The sequence below is a fragment of the Hetaerina americana genome, unplaced genomic scaffold, assembly GCF_022747635.1.
Source record: "Hetaerina americana unplaced genomic scaffold, ioHetAmer1.1.p SCAF_16, whole genome shotgun sequence".
Lineage (NCBI taxonomy): Eukaryota > Metazoa > Arthropoda > Insecta > Odonata > Calopterygidae > Hetaerina > Hetaerina americana.
Window position 1 is genome coordinate 11,214,601 of NW_027286719.1, and position 17,015 is coordinate 11,231,615.

The window sequence follows — 17,015 nt, forward strand, 5'->3', positions numbered from 1 at the left end:
TAGTATAGGGCCTCAAGGAAATATTGACTGTCTATTCAATCCGTGAGGTAAACCACCCATGGGAAATGAGACAAGAAGGCTCTTTCACTTTCATTCCTTGAAAAATGAATGATTATCAATAGAAAAATTGCGAAAAAAATATTTCTTTTTCATACCATAAACCCAGCCATATTATGCTATTTAATAAATCAATTCAACAACATTTAAAATAATGAATCACAAAGAATTTATTACATATTAGGGCTAGCAAATAAAAAAGTGGAATTTCATTGTAATGATTTGGAGCATATGGCAAGTAGTTTAATCTCAGTTATTTTTTTTGCCAGTTTATATCTTGCAGGGAAAGTTATACAGTTCTAAAGGCCGTAATCAATGAATATTTCGGTCATTACACCATATGGACTCAATTTTCCTATTATTGTCATCCAGGTTGCATAGATTATACCATACATCACCCAAGTGAAGAAATTAGCAGAAGAAATGAAGAAGTTAGCACCTAAGTATGAAGTTATGAACTTTCAATAATGAGCAGCAAGTTATCAAAATAAAAGGCTAATGAAATTCGAAAAGCTACATTTAAAGTCATCACCACATGCATCTGTTACACTGCAGTGACAATATGAGGGACCATGAGAGAGGATGAAGGGATTATGCTGCAAGTTGCTTTGAGGTATACCTTGTTTTTTTTTTTTTCAATTCAAGGACTTGTCTCAAAATGTAACAATTCACAACAATGATCCCTCACATCTGTCCCTGTTTATTTTACAGATAGTTACAGGGGTTAACATTTTTTGTTTCAAGTCTTAAAATGAAGAATGCTTTGGATTGAGCCAACCAATCTTTAATTCTTCAATCATACAAGAGAAAGAATGTGAACAAGAGAGAAATCAGCAAACTGCGCTTTCATTTCACAAAGCATGGTAGGGAGTAACAAGAAACTGAAACCAAATAATAATAATGCTTTGGAATAAGTACTATTTCAGTCGTTTACCTAGCAACCACCCATCGGAGTTTCAATCAATGGCTTCATTATAAATGCAAAAGCTACACATTTAGCCCTAAAATTAAAATATGTAAAAGATCTTTACCATACTGTTTGCTAAATAGGCTTAAGAAATGAAATAGATTCTACTAAATCATACCAGTAATGACCTTAAATATAATTGTAGGTGTAATCAAAGAATGGATATCAATGCTGAATTGAACAAATGAATTACTGTGGCAGCATCTGCTACAGGTTCTTTGAATCCATTAATAATAACAGAATTTCCATTCCTTCTCAACACTCATTTTAATATTATGTGCCTAGCAGGTTGATGGTGATGAATATGAAGAATTGTCTCCAATGAGTGAGAAGATTCCAGCTCATGTTTAACATTCAGTTTTGTAGTAAAAACTGCTCATTACCTACTTAACTTAGGACTTCAAAGGGGAAGTCATTCTATAGCAAATAAAATAACTAACTGTGCTTGTATTAAAAAAAAGGAACTATTTGATCAATTTTATCTGACATTGGCGTTGGGTAAATGTTTTTTTACAGAATCAATGAAATACCTTCCTCCATCGAGTACATGAACAAAAACTGTTAGTGTAAAGACAAAAGTGACATAAGAATCCAAACTTCTATAGCCTGGTTTACAACTTATTGTATCCCATTTATAAAAGGTTTTATTCATAAGGCGACACCAGAGTTAACTTATTATTAGCAGTTAAAACTCTCTGTGGCAAAAGTGAGTACAGAATTAACAGCAGAGGCTATTACATTTTCCAAAATTGCACATATTTTACAGTGTAAGCAGTTAACACAATATTAATAGATATCTATTCATTTATTTCCGCAATTTAGGAATTCATTATTAAGACAAAACGTTAAGCTACCTATTTCTCTAACTTGCCTATTCTTTTTCCAAAAAGAACTTCATCACTTATGCTTAGCTTTATGAGACAATGACCACTGCGACATAGGCTGAGTTACTAATGGCATTGGCTTTTCAATAATTAATAAATTTTGCACAAGCACTATCAGTGGAATTTCACATTATTTTTGACAGTAAAAAGCTGTAATACACTTGCTCAACCGTAAAAAGGCCACAACCCTTCTCTACCATGGTATTAGATTTTAAACCCACAAATCCATGCAAGCATAAAACAAATTTAAACATCCAAATGATGACACAATAAACGCTTTTTAAACATTTCATCCAAGCAGTACCTACCATAAATAAGATTTTTATATTTTTGCCACAGAAGAAATTGGACACATTACATAAGCACCAACATGCTCAAATCTCTATTGGAGTTAACATTTTTTCTGCATGAAAAAAATTGTTAAATCCAAAGAAAATATCTAAAATGATTCAAGTTTACAAAATAGAATTCTATAGTACTGATTCAGAACATATCACTATGATTTCTGATGCTTAAACTTGAAAGTAAAGCTCAATAAAATTTTTTAATTTGGTTAATTGTATCCATAGTAACTTTGTGGAATTGCTTCATATCAAAATGAAATACACTATGTTATCCCACAGAAGAGCTTTATTGTACGACCCGGGTTTTACTTTAGTTTACACTTGGAAAATAAGGGACTCAAGCTCGACTGTTTAGAGAAATTCGAAATATTAAGAAATGTGTCCGGGTCAAATATTCTCCTTAACGATGTTATAGACTCTTCCCATTCCCCCCTCCTTAACTTAGGTAAGTACCTAGGTGCTTTACCACCTGTGGTGCCTCCCCTCCCCTCACCGTCAACCGCCGTACCTTCCCAAGTTGGACACTCATCTCCACACCCTAACCCTTTCTCCCTCTCATCCCAATCACCTCCTAACGATTTTTGCAAACCTCCCAACGATTTTTGCAAACCTCCCTCTCCCCCTCCAGCCCCCCTCTCACAGTTTGAAAAATGTATTTAAACCTAGACTGGGAATATTCTGTACCTGATGATGTCGATCTTCGACGAAACCCGGGTCGTACAATAAAGCTCTTCTGTGGGATAACATAGTGTATTTCATTTTGAAAATTTTTTAATTCTACCGTCTGAATGTTTTCCCCATATTCCCATTGGTTTCCCATACGAATTGCTCGATGAAGAACAATCATTTGAATGCTGTGTTGCCTGCTTCAAAATGGATACTACTGTTTTTTATGTGCTGTCTATTCATCGTTTGCGGTAGAGTGACTTTTGCTTTTTCCTGACCAAACTAACGAAACTCTTGGAAATAATCCATAGGTCAATCCATAAATCTTGCATAATAATTGCAGGTGACTGCAATTGTAATTTTATGGCCGATTCTAAAGCTTAAATGGAATTCATGGATTTACTAACGTCATTCAACATCAATGCTACCAACAGTGAACCTACTAGAGTAAGAACCTAGTACCTACTAGAGAACCCAATAGTTTGCAAACAGTTTTAGATAATGTATTAACTAATATCGACCTTGAACTTGAACTAACAAATACCATCAATGCCAACCTATCAGATCACTACCCACCTCTTTCTACAATTGCTGTGTCTACATCCAAAGAAAGTAAAAAATACTACAAAAGGTATTTCTCTGATCAGAATATGATCGCCTTTTGTGACTTATTAGACTCCCATGAGTGGTCCGATTTGTTCTCCTTGAAGTCCTTTGACCTAAGCTTTGAATATTTCTATTCCACCTATCTACATTACTTTGAAATCTGCTTTCCCCGTGTCCTGAAGCATGCAAAAAACAAAAGCTCATCTGTTAACTACAAAAGTCAGTGGGTCTCTGATGAAATTCGCTGGCTTTAGAAGAAAATGAAAGATGCCGCTGTGTATTACAAAAGTAAATCAAATCCTGCTGATCGCCAGGAATACTCGGTACTCAAGAAAAGTTATCGCCAAACCTTACAGTGTGCTAAAAAATCTTTCATCAACCATAGACTTACCAATGCAGACAATAAATCTAGAGAGATTTGGAAAATTATTAACGAATCCAAGGGTCCACATAATGTACAAGATCTTCAACTGCAGGACTCCGCTGGTAATGCCATACCAGATTAGTCTAAAATGGCCTCCATTCTGAATGACTTTTACCTATCCCATCAAAATCCCACAGTTTCAGTCAATTCAGCTAATTATTCTCATATTCCTAACTCATGTAAGTCATTATATATATTCCCATGTTAAGCCATGGAACTGACCAACATAATCAATAAATTTCCTAACAAATTTAGTCCTGGATTAGATGACATCCCAGGGATAGTCATAAAAAGGTCATTTAATGCTATTAAGGATCAGCTGCTGTTCTTAATTAATGAATCCCTAAAAACTGGAATTTTCCCAACCCCTCTTAAATCAGCAAAAATCGTGCCAATATACAAAGGGAAAGGTTGCAAAATGGCAATGAATTCTTGTAGACCAATATCCCTGTTGAACCAGCTGGGGAAAATATTTGAAATAGTTGTTTATCATCGTCTAGTATCATATCTTGAAACATATAACCTATTATCAACATCTCAACATGGATTTAGAAAAACAAGATCCACTACAACAGCCACATATCACGTGGTGAATCAAATACTTTTAGGATTGGATAATAGAATTGAAACTTTAGAATTATTTTTTGATTTCACTAAAGCTTTTGACTTCGTCAATCATCAGTTACTCCTGTATAAACTGAAATGCTCTGGTATAAGAGGCACACCCTACAAATGGATTGAATCTTATCTAAGTGAACGGCATCAGTATGTTGAGCTCTCAAGAAATGGCTCCAAATTTATTTCTCCTGGTAGAGAAGTAACACTTGGTGTTCCCCAGGGTTATGTACTTGGTCCTTTTTTATTTTTGATTAAAATCAACAATCTCCCAGATAAGCTTGTGTTCATTAAGGGAATAGACCCAGTACTGTATGTTGATGATACAAATATCATTGTGTCAGCCTCCTCAGTAGACAGTTTGACAAAAAGAGCAGCTGAAGTAGCTCAGATTTTCAATGAATGTTGTCTTCATAACTTCTTAAAACCCAATATAAATAAGTCCAGCCTGATTTATTTTACTAATAAAAACAAAGTTTCCACTGCAATCTCAGTAGATGTAGAAGGTGTGAGCATTCCCCAAAATTCCAGTACCCAATTCCTGGGAGTAATCCTGCATAGAAACATGCCTTGGGAGGAACACATTTTCAAATTACGTGGAAAGTTAAGCTCCTTACGCTTCCTCATTAGAAATATTAGATATTATGTAAATTTAGAGGTCCTTCTATCAATTTACTAAAGTAAATTTTATTCTCCTGTTACTTTTAGTATCCTTTTCTGGGGTTCCTCTCCCCATGTGGGCATAATCTTCAAAATCCAAAAGAGGATTATACGTATCATGAGCAATGCTCCTTGCGATGGACCAGGTAAACCTCTCTTCAAAACACTTGGTTTATTACCAGTACCTTGCATACATATATATTTAATGTCATCTTACAAGCAAAGGGTAATATTTCCCAGTACAAGTCGAACCACAATTACCATAGTCACCTTACAAGGACCTGCAATGACCTGCACCAACCATTTGTCAGAACACAATACTGCTCATGGGCCCAAAGCAATGGGCTTAAGGTTACTCGATAAACTTCCCCATGAAATCAAATACTAAACAAAAGTACCTGATTTCCAGAAAAAGCTGTTTAACCTTTTAAAAAATAATATCTTCTATTCTGTAAATGAATACCTGGAATTGTCGCTACGCATCAATTCTGGCTTAACCAATTAATATGTAATTGTACTAGTGATTGATTTCACTGACATGCTGAATCACTTGAACAAGAACTTCCTATCCTCCATGGATTCACACTCTCTTTTCCCTTCTGGTCAGCAGAGAGTTTTCCCTATCCAACTGCAGACTTGCATCCAAAGCAGGATAGAGGAGAAAATTTCACTATTCTACCAGAGAAGAGTAAGGGAATTGGACCCCGAGTATTGATGCTTTTTGGATTCAATTCGAGCTCCAGGTAAAACCAATGCACTGGCACGGAGAAGTTCTAATTCATTTAAGAGCTTTTAAGGTGCTGCAGTGCAACTGAAATTATTAAATAATAAAAATATTGCAGATAAAAGCTTCAAAATGCACTTGTGGCATAAAACTATAAAAAGGCTCACAGATGATGGTTAATGCGTGCTATTTCAAAACATGTTACCATTACCATCTGTAAAGATGCTGTACTTGTACCCTTGAGTATCATTCAGTTTGAAATATGTAGGTTAATGATTATCTATGGCCAATTTAATTTACACGTGAATTTTAGGTCCATACTACATTGGGAGTTACTCAGTATAAGGAGATTTTTCTCCACTCCTTTAAGGATTACGTCTCAAAAGCAGATAAACTTCAAATTTACATTCTAATGGCAAAGTGACCCCAAGCAAAGATGGAAAATGTTTTCGTTCTTCTTTCCTGTGGATCTTTTATGCATACTTTGCAAAAGTATGAAGACACAAAACATCTTTTTATTATTTCAGTTATTATTTGATGATTTCATTCGCAAAATATCAAGGTATCATATGATTTCAAGGAATTTCCAGGTTTTCTAGGGCTTATATTTAAATCTAATAATTTTTCAATATTTTCTATGGCTTTAACAACAATGTACAAATTGGCAGACAAATAGGAAGTTTTATTAAGACTACACTTTGATTAGTAAAATACAAGGCGAACACTTCCCACTGCAAATTTTTACAACAAAACAAAACATTACAGAGGGAGAACCTAAAAACACTATTACATTCCATTATGTGAATGGCTCAGGTTAGTCTATTTACAATTCATCTCCCAAAGTGAAGCAAAATGAATTATGCAAATAGAAAGAGAGTCCAAAAATAAAAGGCCATACATTTTAAAATATCCGTATAAATGTGCACCTGTTATTACTAATATTGTTGCTATCAACAAAAAGCAATGGTGAGATGCCCTTATAAGATTTAGAGCTTAAAACCTTAACACATGAGACTACAGTATGTAGTGAGGGACTCAAAGAGCTAGTTTTTGTGAGGATATATTCCATTAAATAAACTCACTGTTTGAACGCTTTCCAGCTCCTGAATGGTTGCCAGTGGACCTGGTTCCAGATGGATTTAGAGGTTTTCTGTATTGTGGGTAAGGGCCTGCCTCTCCTTCAGGCAGGGAGCCTTAAACAAAACAACAAAAACTCTTAATTAATACAGCCCTAAATTCATAAAAATAAAAATATTTATTATTTGCACATAGTTGAAACAACATTAATTTGAGAATATGACTTCCACACATCATAAAACCCTATAAACAAGAATTACCATATCCAGGTGTTCAAGAAACATCTATGAATTACGCAAGAGCTCATGAGAAATATTCGCGCTTCTTGTGATCACTGTGCACTTCCCCTCCCCCCTTTTCTCTTCCTATCCTCTCAAGATAACTCATTATAATTCTACTGTGCCCTTTTGCATTTACAAGCATTGCATCATAAATATCATTTATTGATTAATATGGATACTATATTATTTTATTCATCATGAAATGCTCTCAATGACTGTACAAAAATAATTGAAACATTACCACAAATACATAGTGATTTTCAACGTAATAATAAAAATCTTTTTAAATTAAAGCTATAACACCGTTCATCATGGGCTACTCATTACCTCCTTATAAAAAACTTATGAGCACGCATTTCACATGGCTTAACAAATTACCTTCAAATGGCATCTAGTTAAAAATGAGAACAAACAACAGTATTAAGGCTAAGACAGGCATTCAATTACTTAACCAACATTTTGTTGGCATAGGACTAAATTGGCATTCCATTGGTAAATTGAAGGGTTAAATAAAAAATATTTCAGAGACATAGCATTATGTCACCAGGAAAATGGCACCTCTACATACTGGTCATCATCTTTACACTAATCCCGCAGGGTAAGGATTACAATTCATTCACTTAATGGCATCATTAAACAGCAAACACCACACTAAATTTCATCTGACTTTGAATGACTATCATACTGGGAAGAAGAGATTTTTAAAACTCCTGGATGGGTTAACAATGAAAAATTTCCATTTTTGTGATGAGAATGACATTCAAATATAATTCCTAATTTTCCCGCACTCTATGACACCTTGATTCTCCTGTTTCAAAATTTTTCTATGTGACATCTCAGCCTCAGGAGGGCTTGAGGCTGCCTCCCAAGCAAAAACTCATGGAAGCTTTTGACGTGGATGAACTCTTAGTCTCACAGAGCTGTGGGATGACTATAATTTTATGATTATTTTTTCTATTCAATTTGTTTACTGACAAAAATCAATGAAAAAAATACTTTGCAATGCTATCAGAATTATAATCTGAATCTATTTACAAACCATTATGGTGTGAAATGATTTAGTACTATGGAAAAAAATTAATTGGTAAAACCTCATAGACATGGTAAATACCTAGGTAAATAAGTAAGGTAATGGGGTGGAAAATGTGTCCTTGGCTAAGAAATTTGGGAGAAATTTTGTAAATTCCATTTTCATCCAGATGTTAAATAATTCATGGTATTGACATTTCACTTTCCATTGAGTGGGCAGGTCTTTTTCTATAACAGCATTTCAGGGATTATTCATCATACAAAGATTCAGTAATTCCATATGCATTATACCAGAATTTCACAAAGTATGTTCACTTCACCTAATTCTCTCATCAACTCCTTGTATTGAATATCAGTCATCCGTCACTGTTTCGACATAACAAGCATCTATATTAACAAAAAGAGCATTAATAGACCATTAGCACTTACTTCCACTTCCTTGAGCAGCTCTCTTGGCTTGAATCACTGGATTTTCATATTGTGTCCGCCTATTTACATGATCAATGTAATATGTTCCATAGTGTGGGTCATCAATTTTCTCCCAACCATAGGGAAGTTCATCATCTAAACATTCTTCCAGCGACTTTTTCTGAAACTTGGACAGGCGAGGATCAAGCCAATGGGATGTTCCAGAGTTATGGCTAGTAAGAACAGAGAGAAAATACATTAATAAAGACATATCATTATTTAAAAAACTATTCTATTGGATTTATACTAACAATAACTTCTGATATAGTATTGGTCTTTGAATCACAACATAATTTGAAGAAGGTAATTTAGGCTCCCACTTTAAGAGAATCTATTTCACTTAGCCAACCTTTAACACAAAAAGAATAAATAATTATGAATTCCAATAAATGATTTCTATTATATTAACCTCAGTTTTAACACTTGATATCCTACTCATACATACAATGTCTGTTCAAAAAGTTTTGCAACTTTTTGTGTTTTTTCAAAAATTATTTATTTATTCATGAATATCTATTTTGTCCCCTTCAAAGTAATCCCCATTAGATTTTATACACTTGTGCCAACATTTTTTCCAACCCTTGAAGCACTTCAAAAATCCAATTTTGGTGATCTTGTTCCGCTCCTCCTTAGATGCAGTCTTTATCTCGTCAATCGTAGTGCAGTGTCATCCTTACTACATGGGCCTCTTCACTTTCTGGAACAAGAAAAAGTCAGTGGGGGCCAGATCTGGGTGATAAGGTGGCTGGAGCATCATTAGTGTGTTGTTTTTGGCCAAAAATTCGCGCACAAGTAACAATGTGTGAGCAGGGGTATTGTCATATCACAAATCCGGGCATTTGTGGTTGATTGCTTTGCACAAATTGTGCACAACTTGCAAGTAGTATTCCTCATTTGCCGTTCTACCCTGTGGCAGGAACTCATGATGCACCATGCCCCCGCAATCGAAGAAAACTGCAAGCAAGACTTTCACATTCGACCGAACTTGGCGTACTTTTTTTGGTCTTGGCTCGTGCTGCAGAGTCCTTTGGGATTATTTTGTGTTTGGGAGTTTCCACGTCATAACCATAAACCCATGATGGTCACCAGTTGTGACCCTTGGGAGCAAATCTGGGTCGTCGCAGACAGAGTCATTCAATTACCTCATTAGCAATGTTAATGCGTTGCTGTCTTTGGTCGAAATTGAGTAATTTTGGTACGAATTTTGCGGCGACCCGTGTCATGCCAAAATCATTGGTAAAAATTGAATTGCACGACCTAATCGATATGTTTATGTCTTCGGTAACTCCTCTATTGGTGATCCGACGATTGGCCAATACTATTTTCTTCACTTCATCAATGTTTTCGTCTTTTGTTGTTGGGCATCCTGCATGCTCTTCATCGTTCACATCTTCCCCACCCTCGGAGAACATTTTATATAACACACAAATACAGTAATACACAGAAATCCCCCTATGGATTATCTCCCCCACCTTGACGTGGAGGAAGGGCTTGTGCATCCTGATGACCCCTAGAGTGGTGCTAGCGAGTAAAATGATTGCTCCTGTTCAAGGTTACCCATGTCAGATAGGTCAAAGGATAGGAGCCACATGAAAGGTAGTCCGCCCAAAGTCCATTCCTCAGGGATACCATTGCAAGGCATCTTACGCCAGGAGGGTAGCGACTGCGTGATGGTTGCACGCAGCAAGAATTATTGAGGAAATCTATGGGATACCACCTCAATTATTCAACCTAAAATTTTTATGATGGATGCCATATTGAAAATGAGTCCTGGCAGCAATTGGATTTGGCACAATTGCCCATGTGCCATGACCGGCAGCAGGGGCAGCAAGACTTCTGCAGTCATCATCTCACCAAACCCTTACCAGTCAAACTGACAGCAGCAGCAAGGATGACACAAAATAGGAACAAATCAGTTAGAGTAGGACCTTGGTTGTAACGAAAATATTGAGGAAAGGAAAATTAGAGAATTTTAAGTAAGAGATGGATAGAGGAAAGAGATACATGTTTAAGGCCTCTCAGATGCTAGATGGAAAGATTACTGGAGAGATTTTTGCAGAGTAATATTCAGTGAAGGAGAAGGGAGCCAGGGAGGGGTGGCAATAATATTGAATAAAAAAGGTAGGAAGAAGTGTAGTTAGCATAGAACAAGCAACTGACAGAATATTGATCGTAAAAGTAAAAGCACGCTTCTATAGCTTGTGCTTTCTGTGGCTAGTGTTTTCTGAGGACAGCATTTCAGTTGGTCTGCGGTATTGTCATTGCCCATAAACTGTTTTGAATTAAAATCCAGGATCTCATATAAAATACCTTTTCCCATTTATTTTATCCAAGGAGATCAGTAGCTGGAAAAGGTGTTTCATAACAACTATATCACCAGAGTATGAAATGTAACAATTCTTCCCCAACCCCCTTTCCTCAAAACACATACTGGATAACGTGCCGCCAGAAAGTGATAGAGACAGGAATTTTGTGAGGTTAAAAAAAATTATCTATAATCCAAGTTTGGATTTTTATTTAAATTTCTATCTGAAGCTATTAATAGCAGGATGGAGGCAAAGATTTATTTCTTTGGTCATCACGAGTCAGCAGATGACTTTCAAGAAGTAACTTATTCTGTGTTTATAAAAAATCTCTTCTATTTTGACCTACACACTTAAGTAATTCTGCAGGGATATTATCTATTCCAACTGCTTTGTCAGACTTCATTTCTCGCAGTTTTTTCTTTATATCTACATTATGACATTTTATTTAAAATAAAAAAATGGAAGTTATTTTTTGTTTCTTACTCTATGAAGTAAACTTCTCCTCTCTCTGTATATGCCTTTTCCCAGTTAGGAGGCAATGGTCCTAAGTCACCCCTTGGAGATTCAGGACACTCTCCTGCATGAAGGTAATTTGGAGGGCATCCTGGGCCAGGGGGGCCTGGCAACTGCTCTCCCACACCAGTACAACCTGCAATAGAAATTAACAGTACAATAAATAAGAGTACAATTTATTCATTAAACCATTGAATTGGGATAATTGACATCCTAGGAGTTGTTGACATTAAAAAGAAATGGATAATTTGTCATTTTCCCACAGGAAATATGAAACTAAAAATGTTTAGGAGGTTAAACATTATCATACATCAAATTACCAGGCAAGTTTTTCAATTTTGATGCTCTACTTCTGTCCCTGTTGGGCCCCATCCAAAGTTATCAGAATATTCTAAGAAGAAAATTTAGGACAGGTATTCTTGCCCTCTTTTCCTCCCCATCTAAATGAATGGGAAAAAATGATGACAAGAAGCACAGCACTGATTGTTTTACTCATGCAAGAATAATAAGCCCTTTGCTCTTAATGGTAGAATAACACTACTGCACCAAGGTGGCAATGGCAAATCATGGTGAAGTAATTTATGAGATGACAAAGCTATTATTCTGAAAATTTTCTGACCATACACATGATAATTTACAAAGAATGACTTGGGATCTCTTTTAATTGCAATTCAATATTGAAGTTTAAGAATTATTAAAAGCCTGTTTTTTTAACGTCTTCCTCCAAGGTGGCATACGATAGTGTCTACTTCATGATAGCTAACTAATAATGGTATCAGTAAAAAACCATAAACACAGTAATCAACCTGAAGCTCAGTTTGGTAGGTGATGGTAGAGTTCACCCAGTACTAAGCCTGACGGCGTGTGAAATTCACACATCAGGGTACCGGGGCCAGTTCCTTTCCCTGTGCCGGTTATGGTTTCCCAGGAAGATCTGGTCCCCGAAAAATCACTTTAGCTTAATGGTAGTAGTAGGTAACAGAAAAAGGCGTTGAAATCGATGAATTAGCTATGGAGTGAGTTAAAAATTACTGTGTAGTGTGAGCAAATGGGCATACAGCCTATACATATTATCTTCCATGAAAATATCCAAATTGCCACAGTAACTTTATTAGTTGCTTCAACTGACCCAGCTAGAAGCAACATATAATGAAAGACTTCAGCTGCAAAAAGAATGCAGATTTTTTATGAACTAGCTATTTATATTACAAATGCAGGATATCTATTCTATCAGCCATATGTAGAGTTCATACAATCACTTTACACTTAACCTTAAGATATGCTATTGTCCAAATTTTTATAACCCCCAATCTTCATGGAAATCATTCATTATCAATTATCATACTCTTCCAGGTTTCATATTATATGCAAACAGAAATAATTACTGGAGTGGAAATTCGCCTTTAAAAAAGCTGAGATGCGAATAATCTGTCAAGCAATTTTAGTTAATAAATCCTTTTCGGCATGATTTGATTCACTAAAATTGCGATGATTAAACTCAAAATCAGTAAAACAAAGCTTCATACATCCCTAGACACCAACACATAATTGTACTTGCTTATTGATATTATAATGAGCATGGAGAAGGACTTTAACATTCCAAAAGCATGATCAGTGAACACAACGATATGAAAGCATACACATTTATTTAAAGTTTCAGGAAACCACTTGAATTATGAGCAATTGTTACTAAAATACTGAAAGCAACTGCAGGGAGTTCTTGTTTCAGCAGACATTACTACTGACAAACTTCCTTCCGTGATTTTCAGTGTAAATACTTTTTGTGTACAAGAATAATTGTCTGCTTCCAAAGAAAATTTGCTATTGCATGTTACCTTCACCTATCATCCCTTCAATTGGCTCAGGTTCCATACTTTTTGCAGCCATTGCTTCCACGTTCGATCTGTTTCTCTTGCGTTTCCCTTCTGAACTGGGATGAGCTCCAGGAAATAAACCCCCAAAGATATGTCCGGCAGGACCTAAATTTGGATTTGATCCACTGCTCTGAGGGGGAGAGACTGGAGGCTCCCTGGATGGCTTTGGAGTACCATAATGATTTCCTGAAATAATTAGGCCATTCAATTTCATGAACAACATTGCTAGCAAATTTTTACCATTGCAGATGACTAAATCAAATTCCCAAAAGGATCTTTATACACTAATCACTTAAGATCTTAGAATACTGGCAGTCCCTGTAACTAGTACTATGTAAAATTTATTTTTTAAAGGGTATCTAGGGAAAAGCAAACTGATGCAGCCAGTTGACTACTTTCTCTATATAGTTTCTCTTTCTATGGCCAACGAAAAGGATAGCAAGACTACCTGATATTAATTTACTTTATTACTCAGGTTCACAAAAGTTTTCCTCTGTTGCTAAGCAAGAAGAAATTAAGGACTATTCCCCACATCATCACATTGAGAAATATTTCCCTTTGTGTATTTTTTTCCCACATCAGGCATAGAAAATGGTTGCCTTTATTATAAATTTTGATAACATCAAAGTTTTGAGTATGTACTAAGCAACAGAGTTTTAATATTTTGTTGTAAATACTTTCCAAAAAATTACCTAATAAATCTTAAATATTTAGAATGTAGCACATTCAGTTAAATCTCATATGTGGTGCTGCTGTGTAATTTATACGCGTTGGGCTAATGGGGATGTCGCCCCTCTGCTAATTCATACGTACATTGTACCTCTCCCAATAAACTCTGAGTCTACAGGTATTCAAACTAAGTAGTACGAGTAGTATGAGAGTGATATAAAGGCATAGAAAATGACTGCTTACAATATAAATTTTGATAATATAAAAAAATGACAGAAACTAAACTTCACATAAAAAGTTAATAACATTGTGGGATTTTAGAAGGGAAGATTGTCATATAGTATTTAATTTAGAGTTAAGTCATGGGCTATGCTTCAAAAGATTGAAAAAAGGCAGCTGAAAGATATTTTGGCCCACCTCAGACTGAGAAGATGACACAAGAATTAGAGTGAGCAAAAGTTATGCGTAGTAAATTCAGATATGAGATTAAAAAAAACAATCATGAGCTCTTTAAAATCTTGAGGAACAAATTATAAACTGGATAATACATATAAATCACACGAAGCACAGGATCACTGTTCAGACAAAACTGATTTTAACTGAAGCTAGAAAATAAGCGATAGGTGTGTCTCTAGCCAACTTCTCTGGGATGTCAAGGTCTGGTAGATTCACGATGAGAAATGGTCTGCATATGCGTACTGGATCTACAACAGCACAAAAACTGCCTCTGAATATGATACTAAGTTTAAAAGGCACCGACTCAGGAACTCACACCAATGGGTTGAATGAAATGGCTATTGATTTCTGGTGCTCATAATTGAAAAGGTGCAGGCAGAAAGTTCAAAGTGAGAATATCATTGTGTTTTTCAACAATCAAAATTAGCAATATACTATCAAAAACAAAGTAATCAACCAGGAGGTCGGTTTGGTACGTGATGGTTGAGTTCACCCAATACCAAACCATACAGGGCATATGAAATATTCACACATTAGGGCAAGGGGACAGCACCTTTCCGTGCCAGTTATGGTTTCCCAGGAAGATCAGGTACCCGAGAAATCATAAAGCAAAATGAGAATAGCCCGGAAGCTGCAATTCTTCTCCTTACATCCCTACTACTTTGACCAGGTTGGTCAAAAACACTTCCAAGATACGTTAACTACTCTACATGGATAAGTTTTTGACCTCATATTTTAATGTTTACCTAAGCCTATTTCTTTCTGGGAAACTCACATAACCATTGTTTTATTTATATTGATTGCCATCCTGTATCTGTAACACTGAATTTCCAATTCACTCAGCAATGCTTGCAAACCCTTGGCTGACTGAATAACTAAAGCTTGGTCATCAGCAAACCTAACTGATTTTAGGAATTCGCCTCCCCTCGATCTTTCATTCATACCTCCATTTCTTCCATGCCTCTGGTCACTTTCTCCACATGAGCATTGAACAGCATCGGTGATAATGGGCAAACCTGCCTTACACCTCTACCTAACACTGCCCATCCAGACTCCCCGTTCCCCACCCGCACCTGAGCAGTCTGACACATGTATAGGTGGCGGATTAGCCTCCTTTCCCTCCAATCTATTCCTATTTTCTGCAATATACTCATTAGTTTTTCCCAATTCACTCTATCAAAAGCTTTTTCGAAATCATCTACTAAAAAGGCAAATACCTCCTGGTTGTATTCTATATTCCTCTCCATTAATAATCTCATTACTGCAATGGCATCACACATACCTTTTCTCCCCTTCCTAAACCCAAACTGATCATCCCCTAAGTAATCATTTGCCCTACACTATCCTTTTGTTTATGATCCTGAGGACAACTTTAGCTTCGGGGGATATCAAACTTATTGTCCTGAAGTCCTAACATGATGTAGTCTTTACCTTTTTCGGAATAGGAACTAACACTAATCTCACCAAGTCTTCCGGCCTGATTCCTTCCTCATAGATACTACGAATCAGCCCATATAGCCTATTCCTCCCACATTTTCCTAAACATTTCAATAGTTCCACAGGAATGCTAGCCACCCCCAAAGCCTTATTTAGTTTCATCTCCCTTAATGCCCTTTCTATCTCATTGTCTGGTATGCCTGGACCTAAGCTATCTTCCTCTGCGTCATGTTCCTTTTCTATGTCTAACTTTGTGGGTCTAAGTTCTTTACTAAAAAGTTCTTCTATATACTCCTTCCATCTCTCTTGGATCTTTCCTGTTTCAACTATTACCTTACCCGCCTTATCTCTAACTGTTAGCATAGCTCTTCCTTTCTTACTTCCCGATAACGATTTAACTTTGCTGTACAGCACACCGATTTCACCCTTCCTCTGCAGACTTTCCATATCCTCGCACTGCGTCTTCCACCATGCTTCTTTTGCTTTATTTGTTGCCCGCCTCAATTTATTGTTCAATTCTTTGTACTTCATTTTGCCTAATTCTGTATTTATATTCTTCCATTTTCGCCGCTCATCCATTTTTGTAATCATCTCATCCGTGATCCATGGTTTACTAGTCCTTTTCGCGTTAATGGTTCCAATAGTCTCTTTTGCGGCTTTCGATAACCCTTTCCTGATACTTTCCCATTTTTCTTCGATAGTACTTGGCTCTTTACCATCCTCTATGATTTCCTCTACCACCTGTTGGTACTCCTTCCTTTTCAAACCATTTAATGCTTCTACATTCCATTTTCTAACTCGCCGCCCCTGCCTTATCTTATTGAAACGGACGCTACATTTCAGAACAACTAAATTGCGGTCAGAGTCCGCATCCGCTCCCGGGAAGCTGTGCGAATATATCACACTGTTCCTAAACCTGTGTCTAACCAGGATATAATCTAGCTGATACCTTACTGAG

General features: G+C 36.2%; 1 protein-coding gene across 5 annotated transcripts in view; it reads right to left on the reverse strand.

Moving 5' to 3' along the window:
* Magi (membrane associated guanylate kinase, WW and PDZ domain containing protein magi) overlaps positions 1-17,015 on the reverse strand; it is a 132,660-nt gene that overhangs the window by 80,755 nt on the left and 34,890 nt on the right. For 3 of the 5 annotated variants that reach the window (XR_011700589.1, XM_071584096.1, XM_071584094.1), the window contains exons 3-6: positions 13,457-13,681; positions 11,592-11,757; positions 8,764-8,975; positions 7,030-7,140 (exon numbers count right to left, since the gene is read on the reverse strand). Coding sequence is in view for 4 of the 5 variants with exons in the window: in XM_071584096.1 (XP_071440197.1) it covers positions 7,030-7,140; positions 8,764-8,975; positions 11,592-11,757; positions 13,457-13,681 (714 nt within the window). In the remaining variant the exon portion in view is untranslated. The remainder of the gene's footprint in view (positions 1-7,029; positions 7,141-8,763; positions 8,976-11,591; positions 11,758-13,456; positions 13,682-17,015) is intronic. The other 2 variants (XM_071584095.1, XM_071584097.1) reach the window with 2 other exon arrangements.